General features: G+C 38.3%; 1 protein-coding gene across 2 annotated transcripts in view; it reads left to right on the top strand.

The window, feature by feature from the left end:
• CDH13 (cadherin 13) overlaps positions 1-26,781 on the top strand; it is a gene marked incomplete at its 3' end in the record, with an annotated part of 437,223 nt that overhangs the window by 177,974 nt on the left and 232,468 nt on the right. For both annotated transcript variants that reach the window (XM_084215472.1, XM_084215471.1), the window contains exon 4: positions 5,396-5,512. In XM_084215472.1, the coding sequence (XP_084071598.1) occupies positions 5,396-5,512 (117 nt within the window). The remainder of the gene's footprint in view (positions 1-5,395; positions 5,513-26,781) is intronic.

The raw sequence follows: 26,781 nt of genomic DNA, 5'->3' as shown, positions 1-26,781 counted from the left end.
CATCTTACAAAAACTTTTCCCTGTCACAGAATAAGGCAGGTGTGTAGATAAATGAAACTTATATTTCAATAGATACAGGATTTTTTCATCAAAAAACATACTGCAGAAGTTCAGGGCAATAATAGAATTAATTATTTCACAAAGTAAAAATTCAGGTGTGTCTCCACCATAGTTTTGTCACCTATGTATCAAAACCACTCTAGGATAAACTAGCATTAAAATGGTTCTGATTTACAGGTGACCAAATGGTTTTAACCAGAATAACTTTTTTCACCTCTGTTTTTGACTCCTCTAAAGATAACAGGAGCCTCCATCCTATAAAAATCCCCCAGGCCCAGGCAGATGGAGGGCCCAGGAGCAAAGCTGAGAGCTGAGGTCTCCACGTGTCTCTGCAGTTAATGGATAGATCAGAAATGGGCAGTGCAAAGGCTCTGCCTCTCCCCTTATGGAACAATTATAAGAGAATGAACACCCCGAGTAATCAAATCAAGTTTCACCAGCAATTTCCATTAGATATTGTTTCTGGACATGCATCACCAGCTTGGAAGTTTTTTGTCTGAAATACCCAATTCCCCTTAGCCAGCTGCATTTTACCGGGTTTGTTCTTCCCAAGCACACAAAGTGATTTTTAGGGTGACATTTACGGGCATTGAGGGCAGAATTCTTTTGAGCAGATGTTTGTGTGAATGCCATTGACCTTTAAATTTCTTAAATTTATTCATTGAGTTCATTATTTGTTTAAACAGTTGTTCATTAACTTAAAGTTCCAGCACATTTCTGAGATTTTTTTTTATTACTACCAACATGTGAAAACGTTTTTCTGGTTTGGGCATATATTTTAGAAATAATTAACTTCGATACTGCTGATGATAACAATATTCTGATTATAGAAATAACCCACATAAAGGAATTAAATACTACAGAATGATTTAAAATGTCAACTGAGAATTATATGAAAATTATTTCTTATGTTCACCTGCAAAGAGTTCTAGTTTTTCAGCATTTTTGTGGTGTTATTTTGTAGGAAAACCAATATACCTCAGGTTACCACACCCCATTCTCTATTTCAGATGAACTTTGCTTGCAACAAGCATCCAATTAATTTTATTTTTTGTATTTAGGGCTGACCCCATTTTATACCATCAACCTTAGTATATAAGATCAACTAAATGACAAGAAACTGAAGCACTTTTCTGGTCACCACAGTGGATTACAGATTGCCACTCCAGCAGTGTTTCCAACCCTTATTGTGACAAATCGATCCCAGAATTCAGCCACCCTATTCCCATGACAAGTTCTAATGAAATTTTCTTTGCCAAGAGTAATGGTTTGTGCTGCTGGAGAGTGACCAGGCCATTCATTCAAATATTCAAGCACTGCAAGAAGGCCTGGTAAAAAGAAGGAAAAACAAAACAAAGAGGAGAGTTCTTGAAGGATGCAGGGAAATTCCAGCTTGCATGGCGTTGTAGTTTGGGCAGGCTGGCATCTCTCAATTCAAGTTTATCCAAAATACTGGGGAATTGAGGAGGCTGTGTTTGGTGCTTTTTTATTGGAAACAGGAAATCAAACTTTATTGCCAGTGAATCAGCCAAACTATGGCTGAGCTGATTCCATGCCTAGAAGGGGAAATTAAGGAACTCAAAAAGAGGGTGTAAAAGTTATGAAATGGTGGCATTGAAGTAATAGTTGGATTCTGATCATGTTCCATTGACCATGAGAAGTATATTTCACTGACCATGTGAAATACAATGATTGCAGATATGGAATTGTAGTTAAGCACTAAAAATAATGAGCCTGATAGGATTTCTCTCCTACCATTTTTGTTTAAAAAACCCCACCAAAAACAATCAAAAAGTTTGAATTTTTGGTTTTGGTGCACTTTATTTTTAGGTAGGCATGTATTCATGATATTATACCTGTTTTAAATTTTGCTTGTGGATGGGTGTCTGTGGACAGACACTTTTTTGTTCCTGTATTTCATACAAGGCAGCACCTGGGGAGAAGCAGGTGTGACCGCAGCCATCGTCTCTCTGGGTGCTGGTGGGACACACCCACCTGGGACTGGCCAAAAATCCTCCCCTGGAGTTGTTGTAGCCTCTGTGGCTTTGATCAGCTGGTTCCAACAAAGGTGACGCAGAACTCTGTGGGTTCACTCAAGGCAAGGCCCAAAAGACCACTCTGGTGGCAATGCCAGCCTGCTATTTTAAAAACGTGTGAAGCAAAATTACCAATCCAATGTGGAGTAATTTTATATCCCTTGTGAGCTGCTTCTCCAATAAATTACCTAGGTGAATGCAGTAAAAGTTATTCTATGTACAATATCTCCGTCCATGAATGAGGGGTATCAGCTATTGAGTCAGGTGTTAAGTGCACATGTAATGGCAGATTCCTTCTTTTACACTCACCGAAGATCAAACCTGCAGGTGCAGCTGCTTGGCACTAAGCAAAATATATTTCCTTTTTCTTAGTTCTTTACAAACGTGGAAATCATGATAACCACAAACACCAGTCTATTATTCAATGTGTTGGTGCAATATTCTTGGCCTTTTCTTCTCCTCTGCTTACCTGCATTCCTGAGAGGTGCTTTTGGCCGCTCGTTTAATCAGTCATTGCTGTTAGACACCAGGGGGTGATGGGAGAGAAATCATCACAAAGAAATCACTATTTAGAAAAACACAGTGAGATTTGAAGAATATGAAACACACTCAGGGAAGTGTTTACATTTCTGTGCTTAATCTGCAGAACCTCCTTCTCCATGAAACAGAATAACTGTGCTAGAAACAAAAAACAATAATTCTTTTTTTTTGTTGTTGTTCTGAAGTTCTGCTTAGAAATCTGGACTTAAAGGCCTTAAGTCTTACCATCCTACTGCTTTCCTTTAGAACTTCACTGCTTTATATTAACGACTCACTGAATATAATTTGAGTTTTTCTTCCATTTGTGAACCTTTGGTGGGAAGTGTAAGGATAACCTGTCATGGGAAAGTGTTGAGCTAACTGCTTATGTGTCTATGGCTACCAAAATTGTGAGCCCTAGATGTTGAACAATCTGGACATTGCTTTTCCTATTAAAACTATCACAGAAAGAAATGTGACACATTCAAAGTCTTGTTGGATGGGACTGTGAGAAAAGTGATCTGGTAGAAGATGTCCCTGCTTACTGCAGGTGGGACCAGATGGCTTTTAAAGGTCACTTTCAACCCAAACCTTTCCATGACACAAAGATAAGCAAATCTGAATGTCTTGTTCATTTGCAAAGACTCCCAGGACTCTGCAAATGAGGAAGACATTCAGATTTGTCTCGTTCAAATCCCTACATTGAGCTGAAGGAAACCATGAGAGCAGGACTGAAAGGTGTGATCAGATAAATGTTGTTGCTGCTGAGCTGTAGACTGGGGTTTCCTTGTGGCTATCCTGGGAGTCACTCTTGCTCCTCAGGGTCATCTCAGGCACGTGCCAGCCCCTCTGTATTTACAGTGTGTGTTTTTGAAAGCTTTACTGCTCCGTGCATTTGCCTTTGGACAGGATTCAGCTCTTTTCATTTGACACTTCAACTGTTTTTATCTTGAACTTTCTCATGAATTTTTATTAAGGAAAACTCTTGGGAGAGGAGTTGAAAGACAAAACCAGGGACCTGAGTGGCCTTCAGACTGAAAGATTAGAGAGAAATGGCAAAGCCTTTGGGAGAGCTGGGAACTCTACCAGGGGGAGCCTCAAAATGTTATGAAAATTGGCAGCATTATGAGAAGGGATTCTCTGTGTGTTTCCCACTGCTCTTTGACTTTATCATGACTAAAGCAAACTGGAGAAAACTTGAGTTTCCCTTGCTCCTGTTTGTTGTCAAATTTGAGAAATGATGCTAAAGCCAGCAGAGGTAGAGCAGAGTTGTGTGGTGAGAGGCTCGTTGGATGGGAGGCATTGCCACAGATGGAGGCAGGAGCAGCCTGTGGAGAGCTTGGCTGATGGATCCAGATTGTGCCACCAAAAAAACTCATTCAGCTTTGACATTTTGTAAAAACACAGCCTAGGGATGGAGCTTTCATTGTGTAATGAAGAATCAGTTGTTAAAACAACAACATGGATTCCAGAACTGGCTGAAAACTTTGGGGTTTGGAGTTTGTGCATTAAGAGAGAAAAGCGTTATCTGTAGGATATAACTGCCTTGCTGGAATTAGACATTTAATTCAAACAGTGATTTTTATGAAACTGCCATGACAACCTGAATGAAAAGTAGTGATTGAAATATTTTTCAGTCCCACAGTTCCAAATACACTACAAATTTGGACTTTTTTGTTGTTGTTAGGTTTTTGGTTGGTTTGTTTTGTTTCATTTCATTTGTTTATGGGTATTTGTTTTGCAGGTTTTTTTTTGTTGTTTTTTCTCTTCCCATAAAGGATCAAGGGAGAGTTTTGGGAGATGGAAAGAGGCTTTTTTGACCTTGGTAGTAACTGTGCTTGGAGAAGAGAGTTGCAGAGGCTGTGGGAGGAAGCAAAAGAAGGAGAGTGGTCTCTGGGAAGCTGCAGCTCCTGCAGGGAGAACACTGAGAGGATCAGAGAGCAGAAGGGAAGAGAAAGCAAAGGTGTGGTGGGCAGAGCTTTCCAGGGGCCAGAGGCCACTGTGGAGAGTTCACTGCAGCTCATAACGGGCTGAACTGCCTGAAGCTCAGATAGAAAGAAAGGCTCCAGAAATGCAGCAGAAAAAGGAGTCCTGTGTACATACAACTTTCATTTTTGTTCCTTCTGAGAGCATAGCATGAAGCTTGCTCTAAGAGAAAGCAAACCACAACACAAAACATCCAACACAAACAACCTCCTAGCTCATATTTTAAGTTACACCTGGGCTTTGGTGTCTGATTTGAAGTTATAAGCTTTGGGTGTTTATTGAGTGTTCATTACCATTGGACTGTGTTTATAAATTCACTTTGTTGTGTTTGATTGAAAGCCTGGCTGAGAAGTGACTGAGTGTAGCTGATGTCTATCCTCATCTACGTCTTCAGAGATATCACCATGTATATATTTAGAGAAGATTCTCTAAAAATTTTTGAAATGTGGCTTTTGACTGGTCTTGTGCAAGTATTTGATGTAAAGCAGACCTTGCTAAAGGTTTATGATTTAATCAGCTATCAGTTTAGGATTGTAGACACACCTGATTAAGTTTATAACTTGTTTACAGGAGTACAAAATCAATAAGAGATGTCTGCTGCCACTGAAAAAAGTGCAGTAACCTGAAAGATGAAATACATGGTTTCATATGTTATCACTAATTGCTGAAAAATACATAATACTAAACTTTGAATCTGGTGGTTCATGGGAATTTTGCCTAAAGGTGCAGGGAAAGGGAATAACAACTGAATATCTGGAAGTTTTACTAATTGGCCTTTTTCTTTTTTTTTTTAGGAAATCTTAAAACTAGAAGGCAACCTTGGAATTCCCAGACAAAAAAGGGCTATTTTGGCAACTCCAATATTAATTCCTGAAAATCAAAGACCTCCATTCCCCAGATTAGTTGGCAAGGTAAGTGAACACAACTGGGTGAAATGTTGATATTAAGCAATTGATCTATTACTTTTAAAGTCTTGCAGTGCCTATCACACTGGCAGAAATATTCCAGATTTCTTCCTACCCTCTTCCATTCCTTCTGCTTGTGAACACTGAATTTTTGGATCTCAGGCAGCCAAAATCTCTCTGCAGATGTTTCTTCACTAAGTATTTTTAATGGGGAGTTTAAGATGGGAGTTCTGGGCTCCTCAGGCACAAGGAGACAAACCAGGCCCTGCTTGTACTGCAATGTTTTCCTGGCATCTTGTCATCCTGATTTGTTCCTGTTCCTGAAGTGCTTCTCAGGCATCACAAGTGCCTTAGAGGATGTACAAAGACAAAAATGTGAGAGCATCTGGCAGGCAGCTTTGCAAAGGCCCTGAGAAACCTGTCCTCAACTAATGTTCAAATTATAGGAATTTCAAATGATCAGCATCTTGAAATACTTGGAGATGTCACAATTTTTACAATCTTTTATGGGTTTTTTTTCAGCATAGCTCCAATTTAGGTATGCAGATGATTAATTTGGCTGGAGTATATTGCAAACAGGAAGAGAGGTTATGCATGTGTCAGGGAAGACAAAAGTTTTAGAGGTATTGAAGGTAATGAAATGACATATTCTAGGTCAACTGTGGTAATTTGTGACTGAATGCTGAACAAAGCATAACTAAAAAGGTTTGGACTCTCAGACCTACTGATTGCAGGGAAGAAATTCAGTCAAAATCAATGCTGAAAAGAAAAGCAGTTATTGCAGGTCACAAGACAGGCTGTGAGGTCCTGCTAACTCAGAGTACTGGTTCCTGTACCTGTTTCAGATCCTGCACGAGCTGGAGAAAAAGCTGCTCATCTCCCTCCCTTAAATTTACATATTTATCATCAACTTTCCATAGCTTCATGAATTTTTAAAAATTTACTTACTTGCTCACTTCTGTAAGGTGTGAGGAAGGTGTTTATTTTCTCTTCCAAAATATCTTGGGGCTCATCTTCAGAAGCCACTTGGACTGATGGATCAGAGCTCCTGCTAGGTGTTGGTTTTTCCTGAACCTCAGGAAAAAACCCTTTGCCATCTCTGCTCTGCTGTAATCCCTGCAGAAGGACAGTGCAGATTAGCTGTGGTTTCTATGGTGTTTTGGGGAAGAGGCAAAACATCCAGAGAATGAGTAATTTGCATGTTATAACAGAGTTTCAAGAATGAGAAGGAATGTGAAGCTTTCCTGACTGCATGGAATGGAAGATAAGGATAATTTCAGATTTTTGACTTGTTCTGTGTGGTACCACCGTGTGATCCTGTCTGGATGTTCACATGGAAGTCAGCTTTCCAGTGTGTCATTTTCCCTTTCTTTCTTACTCTCCCTTCCTTTCCCCTGCTTTAGCAAATCACCAGTGTGGTTTATTAATTTGTTCTGATTTCCACTTTCTCTGCACCCCATGCTGTGCTGGCTGGAATTGCACAAGGTTGTTTGGAAGTGATTGCAGCAGCCAACAGGTGAAAAGCTGATTAGCACTTAGTGGGGAGCAGGGCAGATGTGTGGAAAAAGGAGAGCAGGAAGAGAACAATTAATTGAGTTTTATTTCACAGTTAGGAAACACACCATAAGGGAAAAAAAAAAGGAATTTCAGAGGACTTCCTTTATGAATTTTTGATATATGTATATCAGGAAGGAGATACTGCACTGGACAAGTGAAAAGAGTGTTTTGTTCAAATTAATTACAAAAATTTCAATTAGTATTTAGGTTAACAAGGAAGTACATGTGTCAAGCCTGTTCTCTGTGCTGTTCCTGGCTTTCCAGCATCCCCACTCAGGAATTGGATTATTGCCTTGCCATTTCCACACCCTTCACTAGGGTAGCTCTTAATTAAGCAACTATCCTAGGCATGCTGTGTTTGTAGGTAGAGAAGTCTCACCTTTTAGCAAGATTTAAGGTTTTGCATATCATGCTTTGTGCCTGAGGGAGAACCCTGAGATTAAAACATTTTAATACAACCTTTGTGACCAGATGGCCCAGGCTACAACTCTTGACTGTTATTGATGTGTTTTGTTTAGCTCTTGCTGATAGAGCACTGGGATATGATATTCAATTTCTAGTCTCTCTCCATATGCTGCTTTTCCGCTTTATTTGTCCACATGAAGTCAAATGAAACACAGAGCAGTAGGATGCAGGATTATTTTGTACTTGCACTGGCAGGTTATTCTCCACTGCACCATGGAAATGTTTTCTAAGATTAACTTAGAGTGGTGGTTCTGTGCATCTACAAAGCAATGACACACTTTAACTGAGGATGGTGCTTTTTGAAGTTTAATCCTCACACTAGTGCCGACCCCAAGGAGCACAAAGGGAATTCTGGAGATACTCTACAAGTCCCAGCTCTTTTTCCACACTTCAGAAGAGAAGGACACCTGCAAAGTGAGACTGTGTTTACCCAGGCTCAGAGGATTTGCTCTTCATGTTATTGATGGACAAATAGTGAATCCAGGATTCTATTCTTCAGTTTAAAGGAGTTGTCCTGCATAAAAATGAGTATTGCAATTGTTGGCAGGTAAAATCTGGAAGCCGTGAGTGGCCTGGTGAAAATTGGCAGGACATTTTACACTCAGTGAAGGGCAGAGCACAGAGAGAGGTACACAGGAGTCTTTGCAGGAAATTATTGAATAAATCAAAACCAAAACTTTATTTTTTTCCCCTAAGAATTTTTTTGCTGTTATTTGTCTGTTTTGTCTTTTGGAGGGGGTGTGGGGTTGGATCAGGTACTTTGGATCAGAAACTTTCTATATTTCCTGCCCCTGATCTGGCTGTTGCCTGCAGTTACATGGCAGGACTGACCCCAACAAAAGCTCAAGACTAGAAGTGGTCCAGGCTTGCAAACAGGATAAAAATCTTTAAGATCTATGAGAAAGTGTTTTTTTTTTTTCTCTTCTGAAATGTGAATTTAAGGCAAGAGCAAATGCATCTTGTCTGTTAAAGTAGCAGTAGAAAAACACTTGAGGAAGGGAGGAAGCTGAAGAAAACTGGATGTAAAAAGCTGCTTCAGGCTGATATTTTTGAGTGGCTATACTATTTATATACGATAAATTGCATGCTTTACAGAAGAGAATTGTCATGGACTAAAGAAGCAGCTGTAAAAAAATGTCAAACTTCAGGCAAAAAATGGAAGTCAAAAAAGATGATCATGATCTCTCAGCCTGGGAAGAGAATCCAGACAGAAAGTTTATAGGTTAGAGGAAGACATGAGAAACACAAGAGAGGAGCAACAGTGAAACAAAATCTGGGTTAAGAAGTTTTTTGGAACCATTGGAAAATTAAGCAGAAAATGAGAGGGAGTCTAAAGAAAAGGGGAGGAGGAAAGGACCTGGCAAGGAAGGGTGTCCAAACCTGGAGGATAATGGTGTGTGCTCACAGAGAAGAGAATGATTTGGAGAAACCTCAAAACCTTTCCAACACCACGAGAGGGATCTGTGTGACTGCTTATCAGCTGCTTGGTTGGGGAAGGTCTGAATCCCAATTATTGGCCTGAATCTTTGTTTCAGTTAGTAAAAGTGATGTGGAAGCAAAATAATGCATTTCTCATAATGGAACTAGACAAGGAGCCTACAGGAAAAATTTACTGTATTTTTAGGTATTTTTTTTTAAATATCCCATTGTTTGATTTCAAATCATCACCATGTCAAAAGCAATGGTTGTGCTGTGCCAGAGCATGGTCAGAAAACAGGAAATGGTCATCAGCAAGAATTTTGGCTTGTCCAGAAGACAAGAATGTTTTGGTGACAGCTGAAGAAGTGGGTGAAGAACTTTTTCAGAGAGGATATGGAATTCCAGAGACACAAGGAATTCTGATTCCTTGAATAAGTCTGATGGCATATAAAGAGAGCATTCTTCTAAAATATGTCTACAATTCCATGTGGGAAAGGCATATCCACAGATGAGGATAGAGAAAAAAGAAGCAAACAAAGCAGAAAAGTGAACAAGTGGAAAAGGGTGTTATTTATGAATAGCACTTAGGCAATAAATAAAGCTCTTTGAAATCCATCAAGAAACAAAGATTGGGTTTAGAGAAAAAATCAAGTTATAGTCCAGGTACAGTAAGACTGGGCAGAAATATATATGAGCTCAATTTGCTCTGCCTAGCACCAGCATTTTCTGTAAATCCAGATGATTTAAGTGAAAGGAATACACTGGTGTAATAACTAATGGATATAAATTTTGGCATAAGATTAAAAGAAAAGTTTCTGGTACCCAGAGAAGAGGAATTCATTTCCACCAGCAGTATTGAGGAGGGAACACAATGTTTGATAAATATGTGATCACAGTTGCATAATAAAGCTGCTTCTGATCCTGACAGAAAAGAGACCCCCAATTTTCCTGCTACTCTGTTGTTCCTGAAAATGTGTAAAACCCTGCTGAGCTGAGCCTGAATGGATGGTTGGAGGAGTCAGGGTTTAACATCTGATTAAATTAATGGCTTGCATGGAGGAATGGCACACTCCTGACCTTCAGGGAAAAACACCAACCTACCTCAGTAATGAAAGGAGCAGCGCTCCTTTAAATGAAAGGGCTTTCACTGCAAGTCCATGAATTATTAAGCTGCAGCACATTAATTCTCATTAAAGGATATGTATTTGGTGTCCTAACAAACTATTTGGTGAAAACAGCACTTCAGATTTGTCTCTGTGTCTGAGAGGTGTCTCTTTAGCCCTCCCTTTTTAAAGAATACTGACATTCACATAAACACTTCCAACTGAACACTTCTGATTTCTTTCAGGTAATAGAATTTTATTGGAAAAATTTGCTAAAATACACCTGTTTACTTAAGATTTTCAGAAGAAAAGCACAAGTTGCAAATGCCTTGGAAAACTGGAAAACAATAATTTACCATTATTTATTCAGTGTTTGGCATTGCTAATAAGAATAAAAGAACTTTAAAACATTTGGGGAATACTTTCTCATGTAGTTACTATGGTTACAAGATTGTTGGAGATAAAGCAGTTATATGGCAATGATGGAATCGAATTTTCTGAACAATATTGATATATCCAGTACCTAATTTCCTGCTTCATAATAAATCATGTTAATGACCTGAAGGAAGGCAGCAAACAGAAGAGATTTTCTGCTCTAAAGCAGAAAGTGTGCTGCAGTTTAACTGCCACACTGCTTGTGTTAACTTTGATTTCACAAGCTGATAATTTTAAACTGTGCTGCAAATTAAGGTAGAGGTGAGAAAAAAGTCTGTCCCTGCCAGTAAATTGCCTTTGGAAAGTAACTAAGATGAAATAAAACCCTGGAAAGTAATTTGTCATTGGCACAGTAACTTAATAGTAGGCTCAAGTTTAAAATGTTTGGATTATTTTCAGACATAACAGCTATTTAACCTAATGAATTGGGATGGAGAATGAGAATTGTCATTCCCTAGCCCCATTCTCTGTGGTTTTCATGGAACCACACTGATTTTTTGCTAACTTTCATCTTTTAAAATGATCCTATATCCTGAGCTGACTGATGGGAAGTTGTTATTTTCTACCTTGACTGTCTGTTTTCTTTGAATTCAGTTGTTTGGAATACCCACTCAATCTGCCCAGTTCCTAGAATCTATTTTCTTATTGAATGTACAGTTTTGAGCAAAAACTGCGTCTCTGCATTCTTAGTAGGGCCAAATTTTAAACTTAACAAGATGCAGAGCCTAATTCTGTAATCTTAGATTGGTGAAACAGGATATTTGGATCCTTTAATTTGTAAAATTTCTTCCTACAAATCTACTCAGAGTAACACTTTATCTTAAGTGGGATGAGAGATGGAACAGACTTACCCAGCTTTATTTAGTGATGTGTTAATATGTTACCAGTAAAAACATAAAAACTGCATAATATCAAAGTCAGGGGACAGAACACAACCACAGAGCTTCCTTTAAATCAATTAAGATATTTATTTGACAGCTGTGAACCGATTCATACTGCTTCAAACATGATTGTTTTCCTGTTCCATTCCAAATAATTCCTCTGGTTTCTTGTTATACAGTCAATTGTTAGCAAGTTTATAATACAATATAAAGCAATATCCAAATGAGTGACATTTGAGGAACAAAATTAACTTATCCCTGCCAATTTACAAACTAGATACTGTCATACTGTCAACCTTGGTGCTTTCATTAATGAAAGACTTTAATAAAGGCATTTTGCAGCCTGGTCTGGCGACAAATTTGATATTACCAGCTGTGGCTTGTTAAAATGGTATTAAGTAAAGATGGTTGGCAGAGCATTTCCAGAAGGAAAAATTATATGTATTATATATGGCTCATCTGTAAGGTGGAGTAAATAGCTGTCACTCAGGGAACAACAGTAATTTTCTTCCTTCTCCCTAACTGCTGAATCTCTTCAGTGATTAATTGAGGAGAATTTTAACCTTTTTTTGTTTTGCCCTTGCTTTTATCATACATGGATGATTCCTGTTTTTTTTTCCCTTGCATTTTAGGGTGATGTACAGCAACAGATCAATAGGGTGAATAAAGGAGTATGATGCTATTATCCATAATGACAGCTGTGTTTTAATTCAGGAAACATTTTCCCTTCTCATTTCCAAAACATCTGGTGCTCTTTTCCAGCTGCCCTCTAAAGGCACATTTTTTTAACCTTTCTGGTTTATCATCTTTATCACTTACTGTGCAATCCCATTGGCTGAATTCAGAAATGGAATAAGTGAGGTATGGTCTATAGGGCAGAATCATGGAATGCTGAGGCTGGAAAAGGTTTCTGCAATACCTAATTTTGAAGCTAATGTCATTCTTCTCTATTGGCCTATTTTTCTTTCCAGTCAAATATATAAAAATGTAAATTATTTCATTTTAATCAGCGTTCTGCTGTTGACCTAAAACTTTCAATTACAAAAATCCCACCTATTAAGCAATTTCCTTTTCTTGTGTTTGGAAAAGAATTCAGTTTGACCACTCTACTTTCTCTAGAATTACTCACAAAGAGAAAAATCACTTTCTGCCACTGAAACTTTGCTTAAACAAAGGCAAATGAAGAGTTCAGAGCACTGTATTTTTTGGGATTAACCTGCTTTCCAAAGTTCTGTGTTTAACTTAGCAAGAGAGTGGATTTTCGGTTTGGCCACAATGTTCTTTAAATTTTCTCAGGCTGTTTATGAAGTCATGGTGATTATTGGAATGAACATATTTGGGGTTTAAACACAGGACTCAGACCCTCTATGCTGTATTTATGTATATATATGTAAATAAAATGCATATGTATATACACACATTTCAGAGGTGCACAGCAATAAACGACTACAGGCTTGTACAACAGATCCAGACTTCCATCAACTCTAATTTTGGTCGGTGCTGTGGATTTTGGAGGTGTTTTTCTCCTATTTTAATCTATAAACTGCTGCTGTGAGCTCTTCTCCCTGTCATTGGAAAGTCTGCTTTTCTATCCAAAATTGTCCCTTGCATTGCTGCTCTTCCACACTTTATTTCCCTGTCATGTCTCCATCTGCCTCATATTCCTGAAGAACAGGTGGGAAACATGGGATAAATATTTATACAAATTCTGTTTAAGGGTTGAAGTGACTGTTAAAACATTTGCAGTTTTTCCAGGGCGTTATTTTAGTGATATTCTTTAGCTTGGGCTGCAGTTTAAGCCGAGTCTTTGTAAGCTTGAGCTCATCCCTCAGCACTGCCATGGAGCCTTGTAAGCACACGCTAAAACATTTCACTTTCCTGTACCCCTGCCTGACCCTAAGCACATTGAAGCTTACAGAAATTCTCTCATCAAAGTGGGAGAGGAATTTTGATAAGGCCAGCCCTCCTGGGAGATTGCAGAGGGGAAAAAAGCACCCTTGGAGGAAGTGTGGGTTAAGCTGATCGTGTACATGTCAAGTTATACTTTATTCAATGTGTTTTTAGGGAAAATTTTTAAAGTGCACTTGGAAAATAGGATTTTCATCAAGGTTCAAACAGCTTCAGAAGGTTTTCATTTCTACAAAGCATGGACGAAACTATTAAGCTTACATTTCCAATTGAGCTTGAGAATGGTTTTGATAATAGGAATCTGTTCAACAATGAAGTCCAGAAATTGAAAGTAGTAGTGATCCCTATAATCCAATAACATGTGTCTTAATACATTTTTTACTTATTAGAATTTAAAAAAAAAAAAAGAAAAAAGCAGTGTAGATGTAGCTGAGCTTGGCTACAACTTGAATTCAGGGGCTATATTAATTTAACAGAATTCATGTTCAAGCCTGATTTACAATATATTACAAGTATTTCATGATAATAGAAGTGATGAAAGCTGGTTTCCTATAAATAAACATTCCCTGCAACAAACCCAATGATAGCACTTTTTGTACAATGACCCTAAATAACCACTGGGGTTATTTTCTGCATCCTGATATTTCAAACTGGGATAAGAGGGAGCAAATCCTGGAGCTGTTCCTGACCTGATCAGGCAATGAATATACATGTGAAAAATGGAAATTCTTCCTTCCTTTCTGTCTCTGCCGATCCCAAAAGGTCTTTTCACTCTGCATTGCTCCAATTTTTTGTGGAACTTCTAGGAACTTTGCATGTTGAATGTTTTTTAATCAAATTTGGTCAAAACTAGCCAAAAGACTTAAGCTGGATCAGTTAAATGTTGTCTTTTTCAGGAGATTAGACTAAGAAATCAGATGTTTAGCAAAATAGCCTTTCCTCAACAGCCTTTTCTACTTGACAAAGAAGCCATTAATGTTCCTGAAGAAGCTCGTGTAGGGTTGGAATAATGGTTAAATCAGACACATGGAAAGGGCAAAGTCAGCAGTGGGCAACTTACTAATTGTGTAAAATAAAAACTGTAAGGATCTGTATGAGCTCCATACAACAAAATGGGCAATGCAGAGCATCTTGAAAGGGTTCAAATAGGAAAGCATAAGGAATTAACTTCCTCCAGTATTACTGTGCTGTTGGGCAAACCTGAATTTCCTAAGGGTCACTGGAACACCAAAATTAACTTGAATGAATAGAATTTATTATGCATGGATTATTTTTTCAAACTCCTCTATACTATCATCACTGCATTAAGTAATTTTCTCATGAGAATCCTAACTGTTAATGAATCATATTCTTTTTTCTTAAAAAAAAATTCCAACACAATAATGATACAATAATGCTTTGGAAAAAAAAGGGCAATTATCTGTTAATGACATATCTTATAAACTTCATATTGTTTCCTTTTGGGCGTGACTGATGAAGGATTTCTTCGTAAGTACTAGAAAGTTACTTTTGTAAATAACAGAAAATTGATGGTATTTATTCCCCCAAGATTCCACAAAGATTGGTGGTTCCAAACTCTGCATCTCAGGAGATAGAGATGTGGTTCAGTCACCTGCTGTGAGCTCGGGACATGCTGCTGCTGTTTGTACCCAGCAGCTCCTTTCCTCATGTACTAGAAAACAAGCTTTGACCACATTTTTCATCTTGAAAACTCCCATCCTGAACAGCCTTTTAATTCTGGAACAAATGAAAATCATGTTCCCTGTTGATGACTTATGTGTATGCATAGGTGCTTTTAATTTATGGAGGTGGAGAGAGCTACAATCCAGTCCAGTGCAGCAGAGCCAAGAACAAAAAATAAATTCTTCTTCACAGGCTTTTCAAAAGAACTACATTCTAAAATTCTTATTGGACATCAGAGTTAATTAGATTTTTAGAATTAGACTGAAATTTTCCCATCAGCTTTTTAAATCAGAGACTAGAGGCAAAATACAGCTCAGCTGTCATTTTTTGTCCTTGATCCTCTCAAGGAGGGACTCCCTGTTGCTTGTGTAATGAACCATGGGGACCCTCCTGCAGTAGCTTTCAAAGAAATTATTATGTTGAAGAGAGAGAGAAATTATCTCACTGTACATAATTTAGGAACAGGGTCTGCCATTTGTTTCAGTCATGAATTTGCAGTCAGGAGATTTTGAGTTTCATAGATCTGGGTGACAATCAAATACCTGGCAAACAGTTCATGCAAACAGTTTTACTTCTACTGGAGGTTCAAAAAGACTGTAAGAGGATTCTTCAAAATCCCCAACCTCCCTCAAAAAAGTGAAATTCCTGTCAAAGTGGAAGAGAAAACTATGAACTACCAGTAAATATTTCAATTATTTTAGAAAGAAGGGAGGCTGAGCCACACTGCAGATGTTCTCAGTGGAGGAAGGGGACAGGAATACGGTGGAGTATCTCAACATGAAGGGTCAAAAGAAATGAATTCAGAGCAAAAGAGAAAAAAATATTATAAAATAGGAAAGAGCAAGTTTGTGGAGGTCAAACTGGGAATTAACTCCTGACTGTGGCACATAGCTACTGCTGCACCTTGGCTTCACTTTGGAATGTGGGGTCACGTCCTTCCCATTCTATTTCAAAAGCTCCCTAAGAAGCCTGGAGAAACATTAGGAACTACAGCCCACTGAATCCTATTCCTGCACCAGGCTGGCAAAGCCAAAATGCAGCAGTCACTGGAGTAGAAAAACTTCAGAAGACCATGAAGTGAACAGTCAACATGGATCTTTTGAAGGCAAATCATAGTTCCTAAATGTATTAAGATCTGTGGAGAAGCTGAAGGTGTAGATAAATCTGATCAATAAACCATAATTGTGTTTCTCTACTGAGAGGAAATGCTTCCTTCTGCTAAAAATGATTGAAACATCAGTGTGGAAACAGATTTCCATAGGGAAGGTTTTGCCAATAGATATTTTCAAGGATTTGTACAGTGATTTGTGTTTAACACAACAGAAATTATCTGGAAAAGGAGACGTTGCAGTGACAGAGTTTGCAGATCATCCAAAATGAGTCATGAGACTGACAAGTAATGGAAAGATTAGAGTGCTGCAGAGTGATTTACCAGTACTGAAGGTTAGAACTGGTTGATAATTTTTGTCAAGCACTGTGATATTCTGTGTGTTGTCACAAGATGTGGAGGCCAAAAGGAAAGAGTGTCCTTGCTGTTGTGCCTCAGGGTTTCTGGTGCTGGCACAGGATGACATCAACCACCACTGCAGGGAGAATCCAGGGGCAGATGTACCCAGGAATGACCCCCCAACCATTCCTCTGTAATTTTTGGTTCATCTTTGAATTATTTGTACTGCTCTTTGTGAAGAAAACACACTGCAGGAACATTTTGGGGTGGCTACACAAATAGTTACTCTGCAGTTCTGTAATTCCACAAACCATGTCTAGGTTAAGCTCTTATTCTTCTAAATACAATTTCTGTCATTAAAGTGTGTCTGGAAAGCAGAGAGAAGGGCTGAGGAATGTCTGACTCATTATTTGTCTTCAAATATTGCTTTATTATTTAAAGACTCATTCTGCATTTCAAAAGCACGTAGGCAATGGTAGAAACAAAAAGCTATTTCTGAATGCAATGAGATTTAAGTTACCAAGGCCCACATTTGCCCACAATTTAGGTGTCTCGTTTCCTTCATCACGATGGTGTGTGTAATCTGCAGTTAAAATGGAATTAAAGTTACTTCTTCTGGCATTTCTGATAATTTGTGCATCTCCAGTTCTCCTGTAGTGTAAAAGGAGATTTTATAAAGCCTGCTACTGGGCTTTAGTTTGGTTCCTTGCTGCTGTTGCCCCTGGCATGCTGGGCTGGCACATCCCTTGTTTGTCCTGAGCTGTCCAACATGCAGGGGCTGTTCTGGAGGTTGGGGTCATTTGAACTTGGGGTTTTTAACTGGGTGGTTTCAGCCTTCCTCTCCAAGATACTGCAGAAGGGCTAAATTTAGCAACTAAATTTTCTAATATAAATTTTTCCCATATTTATTTTTCTGTAGGTTTAGTTTAATGCTGATATACTGTGCTGTCAATTGAAAATCCCCAAGATAGGTCAAAGTGACAGATGGAGAGAAGCAGTCCTAATTGATGAGAGATCTGTTTTCTTGCCCATTGATTTCTCTGGCTGAAATTGAAATGAATGATTTGCAGTTGAAATGACTTGGCTATTCTTTCTAAAGATCAATTTCAAAGCCATCTCTGCTCTTCATATTAGCTAGGAAATCCTGGGACTGTTTTAAGATCTCTGTATTCTAAACACATTAGGTGTAACCATAGAAACATACATATTAAGGTGATTTTAATTATTAATAAACTTGGTAGACGTTGCTAAATTATTTTTGTACCTCCACAATGGGTTGTTGACTGATTTACATTTTAAAAAAGTTACTAATTCCATTAAATATTTTTTTACTTCTATTTGAGAATTGTGATCATATGCCTGCAGCCTTAACTTCTGGTAAAAATTAAACAACAGTACTTGATCCTGGGGAAACTAACTCGCTTCATTAATCTAAAGGCTCTTTTTGCCTCATTAATTATTGCTGCAGCTTTACCTGCATTTCCCTTCAATTAGAAGAGAAAAAGGCATTATTTTAAGTTTATTGCTGAATTCTTTGTGAGGAGGGGGGGCTCTTGTACCTTCTTTCTAGCTGTCAGCATATTATTATTCTCCATATATTTCTATTTCATATGAGACTCACTAATATTTCAGAGAAGTCTAGTCTTTTTCCCTGAAAATCTGTAATAAATTTGTAGTAAAGCAGGTTCAGTAGTGTATGTAATATAATATTTGTTATCTTTGGATGTTTCAGTCTTATTATAACTGCAGTTAAACATAGGGAGACAGCAATTAATTACATCAGAAATAGCTGTTAATGCTTTCTTTTTTTTTTTTGAGTAAAGGAACTGCAACAATGATTTGAGCCTGTGTGAACTGCTGAGAATGGACTGGGCTGTTTGTTAACACTGAGCTGAGGCAATGTCTGTGAAAACCAGGTGAATTTTGGGTTCACACTGATGTAATTGGAGTCAAATATGGCCATGGGGGATTATAGATTATCACTTAATAATGCCACTATCAGTAAGGAGGGGTTAGCATGAGGTGTAAGCACCATGGGATGAAATCCTGGTGGTGATTTTTGGTGTGCCTTGTCTTTTCCCTTTGTTAGCAGCGTGTCAGTGCCTTGTTGGGGCTGGAAATCCAAGGCCAGCGTTGGCTGGGTGCTGCTCCAGAGCTAAAGCCAAGGCCCAGAGTGGCTGTGGCTCCAATACTGATGCACAATCCAGCTGGATCCTCTCTCTGCACACTGAAGGGGAGCAGGGGCTGGTTGGATATTTGCATTTTGCCAGTTTAAAATGGGGATGTGGGTTTCTGTTTGACTCCTGTTTTAGCTCTATCATTATAGGATAGATGACATGTTTATTAACACCATGGGATAAAGAACACTGAATTAAGGGACACACCAAGGAGACACCACTGCAAGGATGCTCTGGCATCAGGGTCACTCCTGGGGTGGATCCACCTCCAAAACCCTGTTCCAGAGCACAGATCAATGGGGCTTTTTCTCTTGGAAGCCAATATATCCCTTAGAATAGCAGGACTAGATGATGTCAGATTCTTTCCCATTAAACAGCATTAAACTGTTCTTTTTAAGTCAGGTTAAAATTGCTTAAGCTTGTCCTGGTAGATGGAACAGAACCTCCATGACTCCTGAGCTCATTTAAATAAAAATCTTGTTGTCACAAAAGAAGGGATTTCTTTCTACCATTTAGAATACTTTATAAAAATATCCCCCTTTTTCTTTTTTGCTCTGGTTTATTCAGTGTGAATTTTACTTCTTGAATGTCTTTCTCTATCCTTTATTTTCTTCAATCTCAGCTAAGTATTAAAATGATTTTTTTCCACACTATTAGCTACATTTACATTCTGCAAGATAAAGAACGCCATAGCCATTATCCACCAATCCTATGTATGTAACACTTTAGTAATTTAACAGCTCCAACTTTCACAAAATCTTACTATTAGCTTTAAATAGTATTTTTTGACTTTGAACAGTGTTATGGCAAAGCAATTGTATGTGACTGGAAAGCATCTAATTTTGTCAGAGTTAGAAAAGATAAAGCTGCTAGAGGCAGTGGAAAAATATCTTGTATTTAGCCACAAGTGGATTAAAAATCTCAGCAATTTTTTGGTTTTAATTGTATAAAAACTGTAATTAAGATTTAAGTAATGATAAATGATAAATTCAGAGGCTGATACTAGCTTGCAAGTTTATGAAATGCAGAGTTAAAAAAAAACAGAGAATCCATTATTTCTATTGCCTACAATTTCTTCTTGGCCTCAGGCCACCATTGGGCAAAATCAAACCTTTTATTATAGAACCTTGTGTGTATTTACCCTCCAGTTCCTTCCTTTAAAAAGTAAATTTCATTCCCTTAATTCAAGGGAATATAGGTTCTTCGACATTAATATTTTAATTCTTAAGAGTTGCTGATAGAAGCCACCAACTATTACATTCTGGACTTAATATGGAACATTTCTTTCCTGCAGTGTTAGATGTCATGAAACATTGTTTTTTGAGGTATATTTATTAGGAAAAGACTTAAGTTAGACTTTGATGGACTGCGTTTCACAGAACAGTAAAAGACACAGCTGCATATGGGATAAAAACAGAGATAAGTGACAAAAATGTGGGGTTTTTTTGAGGCTGCATTTTAAAATTTTATTTGTTTACCTATTTATTTATGTAGCTGGTGATGTGTAAGACAACAGGGCCGCATTTTAGGCAGCTTAGAAAGTTATTTTCTAAAAAGAATGCAGTACAGATTGTTATATTAACAGTTTCAGCCTAGAGCTTCCCATAAAGGTCATCCTAGACTTAGGAAGGGTTTCATATTTTAAAAGAGCATTTATATTTTAAGCCCATATTTGATAATTATTGTTTAAAACATCAAAAGATTGTCATGTGCAGTCTTTAGAGAGCTTATTTACTGAAGCTTTAACTAAGCTTGCATTTCTAGCTTCAATTTTTTTTGTTGGAATCTTCCACAAGAGTGGGCAATGCTACCATTGGAATGATGTGGAGAATCATTGCTCCACATAATTGCATTGCAGTTTTATTTGTTTCTTAGTGAAAACTGAGGAAAAGATCTGTGTTTACCAATGCATTTTGAAAACCAGGAAAATACTTCGAAGAATATTTTTATGTCCCATAAAAATATTTTTTCTTATGATGGCCAACCAGACACTAGTTTGGCTGAATTCTTAAATAAGGCTTCTTAAAAGAGATTATTTCAAACTTTAAACACAGTGTAATTGATCACTCAGCATTCTGTGGATTATTTGTTATTTATTCTCAGAGATACCAGTAAATCTTACTTATACTCTTAAAATAATCTGTTGGAGCTCAAAGGGAGCAGCTGTGCAGCTCTTTCCAATACCCTTGTAATCCCCTCAACGTTTCAGATTATTTCTGTAGGAGATTTTTAGCTTTATGTGGAGTTTTTTATTCTAAAGGAGTAGTTAGATTAAATCAGGTTGACATTTGTTTGCCAGCAGTGGCAACTGGTTCACTTAAGATAACAATTGCTAAGGACTGTGAGAGCTTTCACCATGTAGAAAGGGTAGTTTAAGTTTTTCCTGTTCCAAATTTGGCCTTTTTCCACACTTTCTCCAGGTATAGATGCCAGCCTTTACACACAAATGCAAATGTTTATGCAGAAATATTGATACAAATATCTGTGTCAGCAGGAGATGAGACTAAAACAAAGACACCCTCACTTGGAACAGCGACAACTTTTGGCTTGCTGAGTCACAAAATGTAGATCCTCTCTGCATTTAAATTTTATGGCTCAGCTTCCAGTTTTTTGAGGAAGGAAATTATAAAATTTGCATGAATTATCACACTAACCTAGAGCAGCTCTTTTCTGCATAAATTCAGGTTGGGTAATTGGTGTTGTTGCAAAATTGAATTAAATAGTTTTGCGAGTCCAGAATTAGGTATACAGAGTTATCTTGATGTGAGTAAACAGGAATAATTTTGTTATTGTCTACATTTTGTTGGAGAGAGCCCTTGCAGAGGCACCTTTAAAATCATAACTTTAAGTTACATTTCTGCCTACAATTTTGAAGGAGTTGAGACTACTCACAGCTATTTTGAATTGACCTGTGATGGTTTTAGATGAAAAGTGAGGTGGATTCAATGATAAAAATTGAAATGAGCGTAGAGAACCAAAATTAAAATCTCATTTAAAATTTTTAAAAAGCACAAACTTACTAATAGAAGTATTCAGTGCTTTATCCTACTGAAATGTTTGAAAATTTTAAATATCCCAGATAACTGTCAAACACAGCTGCCATCTGCCCTTGGCAGAAGCACCAGCATCTGCTGAGATGCAGACCTGTGACCTCTAGATAAGTTTCTATACACAGAAAAATATTTATCTTCCTCCTATGACCTTCCATGAACAAGACATGAGCCATGGATTTGTTTCCTAGGGAACTAGTGACTGAGGAAAATCTATAATTAGATCTGTGGGTTGTTTGCTACAAGTGGGAATTGGGTGCTAAGCAGGTTCTTAAAGTATCCACAAGTATTAGACAGACTTCATGTAATCGAACCAAATTTAGAAAAAAATACCCTTCATCATGATATTTCTTTTTTAATATCCTCAATTATAAAAATTAAGTACTTTTGATAGGGTACTTATTCCTCTAAGTTCATTTTAATTGCAAAATATTTTTACATTCGAGACTCATCAGGTTTCTAGGTAAAGGAAAAATAAAATTAGTCAAAATCTTCCAAGAAATTTCTTCAGCTTCAGCCGAGTCTTAACTTTCAAGAGCATTTTAGGTGAAACATTCTCATCAGCTCCATTTTCTCACTTTACTACTCCTATTCAGCTCCTCAGGTCTGCTCTACAACTTCAGTGTCTTATTCTGCAATTCCAATTACTCTGCCCAGCTGGAGGGTCCCACTTAATCCAGGTCTCGATTCCTTTCTTTGCTGCGCGCATGGATCTAAAGATAACATTTGTAGCTGAGTCCCGGGGGCAGCAAACGTGGCTGCAGGGAGAGCAGGCAGCCAGGGCTTTGTGTTCCCCAGCCCAGGCGGGGCAGAGCTCTGCAGCCCTCAGCAGCAGATTATTCCAGCTCAAAGGCTGCCCTGGTGCCCCCAGCCCTGGGCCAGAGCAGCGCCTTGTGCTTCTCCGGGTGCCGCACAAGAGGCTCTCGCTAATGAGTTAAGACTTTGATCTTGTTCAGAATAAATAGCACTGTGAAATACCTGGGTAGAGGAGCTGTAAGTTGGGTCTGTTCTCCTCTTTTCTCCCATTTCTTCCAGATTTAGGTACACCTGTGGTGATTACACATTGTGTATTTTATCCTAAGTCCTGAATTGCTGCAATTCCAAATCATCAAATGTGGCGATGTTGCCTCTTAATTTCTGCCTTTTTAGATCTGTGAAAAGCTTTCAGTAAAGCTCCTCTTTAAATCCAAATAATCCCTTGGTTTGTTTGTTTGTTTTTAAGGGGATCTTTTGAGTTCCTCTTTTAATATTGTCAATCACAGCCAGGTTTTCCCTAACAGAGCACAGCTTGGAGCTGCTCCGTCTGGCTGTCACTCAGCACAGAGTGGTGCTCCAATTCCTCCAAGTGACAGCGTTTGCAAGTCACTGAAATAGCAAATCAAATATGGTGCTTAAATGGCTCCTGAAAGGCCAGGCCAGCCAGTGAAACAGCCAGGCCTCCTGTGACAAGGAACATCTCTGAGTCCTTCCCTTTGAGGCCACACAAACCTGTGCATGTGTCACCTCTGTGCTGTAGGGAGGTGGTGCTGCTACAGAATCCTGAGTCTGCAGATATGGTTGTGAAACAGACTGCTAGGAACAGGGAGAGGGGAAATTATTTGTAATGAATCTTCTTGCTCTTTATAAATTAGGAGTAAAAGGAAGCTGAGGAATTACCTGCTACAAAAGCTAATGCACATCTTGATGTGTTTATTGAATTACTTTGCTTCGATCTCCGAGCAAATGCTCAATGTTAGCTATTTGTATTGGTTAAATCCTCAAATTTAAATCCCTGCAACTGCTGGAAAGGGTTCTTCAGGGAGAATTCTTGCATTTGTGTACAACTACAATAATGAACCTGGGGCTGAAGGGATCCACCAGTGCCCAGGGCTCCCACATGTATAAATTCATTTTGCTTCACTTGAACACCTGTGCATCCCACTACAAAGTTGATCTGAATTTTGCAAACATTTATGCATAATTATGATAAAAAGCCATTATGTTGAGAAGATATTTTTTGGTTGAATATAAAATATCCTATTTGTTTTGATTATTCTAAAAAGATCTGGGAAATGGAGCCCTGGTGGTGAAACAACTTCGCTGGTTTTTAATATATTGTGTCATTTTCATACATTGAGGTACTCTGTTGAAACATTTGCCTATTGAATTTATGAACCTTGTCAAATTTCAGATTTGCAGTTGTTTCTACTTAGTAAAACATTGTGTTTGCACTGATGTAACAAAAGAATAGTTGGTACAGTACATTTTATAGGAAGTAGAACCCCAGTCCAAAAAAACCCTTCAATGTTTCACCCACTTTTTGAGCCGTGCAAGTTCTATTTCCTTCATGTGCATGAAGTCCTCAGTGTGGTGCTGGATCAGAGCATTCACAGTTTTGTCTGAATGCCTTCAGGCGAGGAACATTGGTACCATTTGCAGCCCCTAATCAATCTTACAAAAATGCATCAAAAATATGCTAAAACCACTTTAATTCTCCCAGGCTTGTTCCTAAATCTGACACTTCCTGAAATGTTTTGCATGACAAAGCTCAGAGTTAAAATGCTAAAAAGGACCCTCTTGAGAATATCAGTGTTTGGTTTTTAATTTTCATAATTCATTTAATTTCAATGCCTGACATTTTTTATTCCCATGTTCCCTTTCTGAAAGTTGGTATAAAAGTTTTCATGTTCAAGGTATTAGTATACCCCATGCTGAGTATTTCAGAATTTTATACAAATATGAAAACACTTCAGTTTACAGATGCACTATTGTAATAATACACATGTTCCTTTTTTTCCTGTAATTCTTAGGAGAACAAGTGCAAAACAATGTGACTAAGAAGTAATTGCTACTCTTGTAATAAGAGTTTTGCCCAGTGCCACTGAGGTTTAAATGTGTATGAACATGTGAGAATAAATAACAAATAATCCACAGAAGTAAATACAGAATCCAAACTTTGTTAAAAGATTAATTACCTTGTATTTAAAGTTCTAAGTAATCTCTTTGACTGAGAAACATCATGCAATAATTCAGCCAAACCTCTATCTTAAAATGCAAAATTCAGATATTTTGTAGTAATGTGTTTCACCCAGAATCTGAAATAGAAATTAGGTCCTTAAAGTTAAAAATAACTGAATTATGGCTTTCTTTGCTGGGTTAAATCCAGTCTGTTGTCTATGGACATCTCTTTTCTCTGGGACATCTGTAGATGTGCACTGTTATTTGGACTGTCAATGACACCAAGAAAATGTTAGAAGCCGATGGCACAGAAAGAATGTCTGAGCTACTAAATGTGGTTTTCCCCAGCTCTGCTTCCCCCAGAACCCAAACTCTTCCCCTCAACCTTGTGCCCCCTTGCCTTGGCTGTCTCAGAGTTGGGTCTGCGTTGTGCATTCCCTTTCCATCCTGTGCCTGTGGATTCTGAAGGGCCCCTCCAGCTGCAAGCACAGATGTCAGGATTTGAGTGAGAGATTGGTTGGTTTCAGCTTCTCAGGAAAGCTCTTGGAGATGGACACACCTTTGAGAACCTTGCCTCTTCCACAGGCTGGAGATTGAAAGCTGGTCTGGAAATGGTTGGAAATTTAGGACTGTGATATCTCCTGTGTTGTTGCTTTCCATAAAGACCTCGAATTGTTGAAGTTTTGTTTTGCTGTTTACTTGAATTTCACAAATATTGTTCATTCTTGTCTCCATCAACTTGTTTGGGATAACATCCTGAAAGGGCACCTGCCCAGATGTGTTTTAATTGATAATAGAGTGAAGTTAATGGTCCATTATACAAAAAAGAAAAAATTGGGCTCTGAAAAATATCCTGTACTGGGTTTATCCCTAATTATTGCCAGTAAATGACACAATCACTTAGAGGAGCTTTAGAATTCCTGTTAATTTTATGGGAATGAATCCACTGGATCTCCTTGCCTGTCACCTGCACATGGAGTGGATCTGGAGAAAGTTCTAATCAAAGAGAAATCCAGGGTCAGGTTTGGCCAATATCTGCCTTCATCAAGGGCACAATTTGGCTCCACTTTCTCTGACGTTTCTTTAAAGAAGCTGGAGGTACTAATTTTTACATAACAAATTATTAAAGTCAGCAATCTATATAAATTCCTTTCTAGCCAAGGTTTTTTAGGTTTAGCTTACAGTAATGAAGCAGTTTCTGTTGGTTAATGCTTTCGAATAACGATGGGAATATTTTGCATTTGTTTTGGTTGAAAGAGTATTTGAGTCAGCGTGGAGCAGATGGAGCCTCTGACTGTAAAGAGTAATTTTCAGTATGGCAGGACAGGAAGTGTCTGTTTATTTAAACAATATCTGAACAATGGGCCTAAAGCATTGTTTTGCTCTTGTGGAGCACAGTGATTTGAGGAAAAAAATAGTTCACCTTTAAATATTCCATGAATAAATTTGCTTCCTAAGAGGCTAGGGGAAGCAGGAAGTCCCAGAACCAAACAACTCTACAAAAAACCCAAAAAATAAAAACCAAAAAAACCCACAAGTGAGACACTTTAATGCTCTGAAATGAAAAGATTTTGGACATGAATCAAATATTCCTGTCTGGGGGTGGGATTAGTTTTCTAATTAAAAAGTGAAACTATTATGATGCACCTATAATTCATCTGGAATCAAGAACTAAGAAACTATGGGAGTGGTTGAGGCAAACACTTCTTAAAGAACAAAACTGGTGACTGAGGGTGGTGCTGCTTAGGACAGATTTGCTGGCACTGCAGAAGTGTGAATTCTCTCTCTCGGGGCAGCGTGGGGTTTTTGTGCTTCTATCTCTCTTCTTCTCTTGAGAGCACTCTGATTTACTTTTGTGATAAACCCATAACAACAGGGGGATCGCATTGCTGAGATGAGTTTGGCTCTGAGGGATACATAATGTCAGCCCAAAAATAGCGCTGGAGAAATGTTTGGCCACAGCTCAGCAGCAGCAGCTCCTGTCAGCTCCGTGATGCTCTGGGTGCTTGGAAATGTCTTTCAGCTGAGCAGGATCACAGAGCCTTTGCTGGGCTCTCGTGGGTGCTCTGCCTGTGGGATGGATCACTTCAACTCCCAATTATTCTCTGAAGTGCCTTTGAGATGGGGAAGTGAGTGATGGCTGAGTGTCCATCGGTGCTGTCCTTGTGTCCTGGGTGAGGGAACAGCCTCCTACAGCCCATCTTGTTGTGGGA

This window comes from Fringilla coelebs (genome assembly GCF_963513975.1).
Source record: "Fringilla coelebs genome assembly, chromosome: 14".
Taxonomy (NCBI): Eukaryota; Metazoa; Chordata; class Aves; order Passeriformes; family Fringillidae; genus Fringilla; species Fringilla coelebs.
Note: the sequence above shows the minus strand (reverse complement) of the source record. Positions and strands in the feature narration are given on the sequence as shown.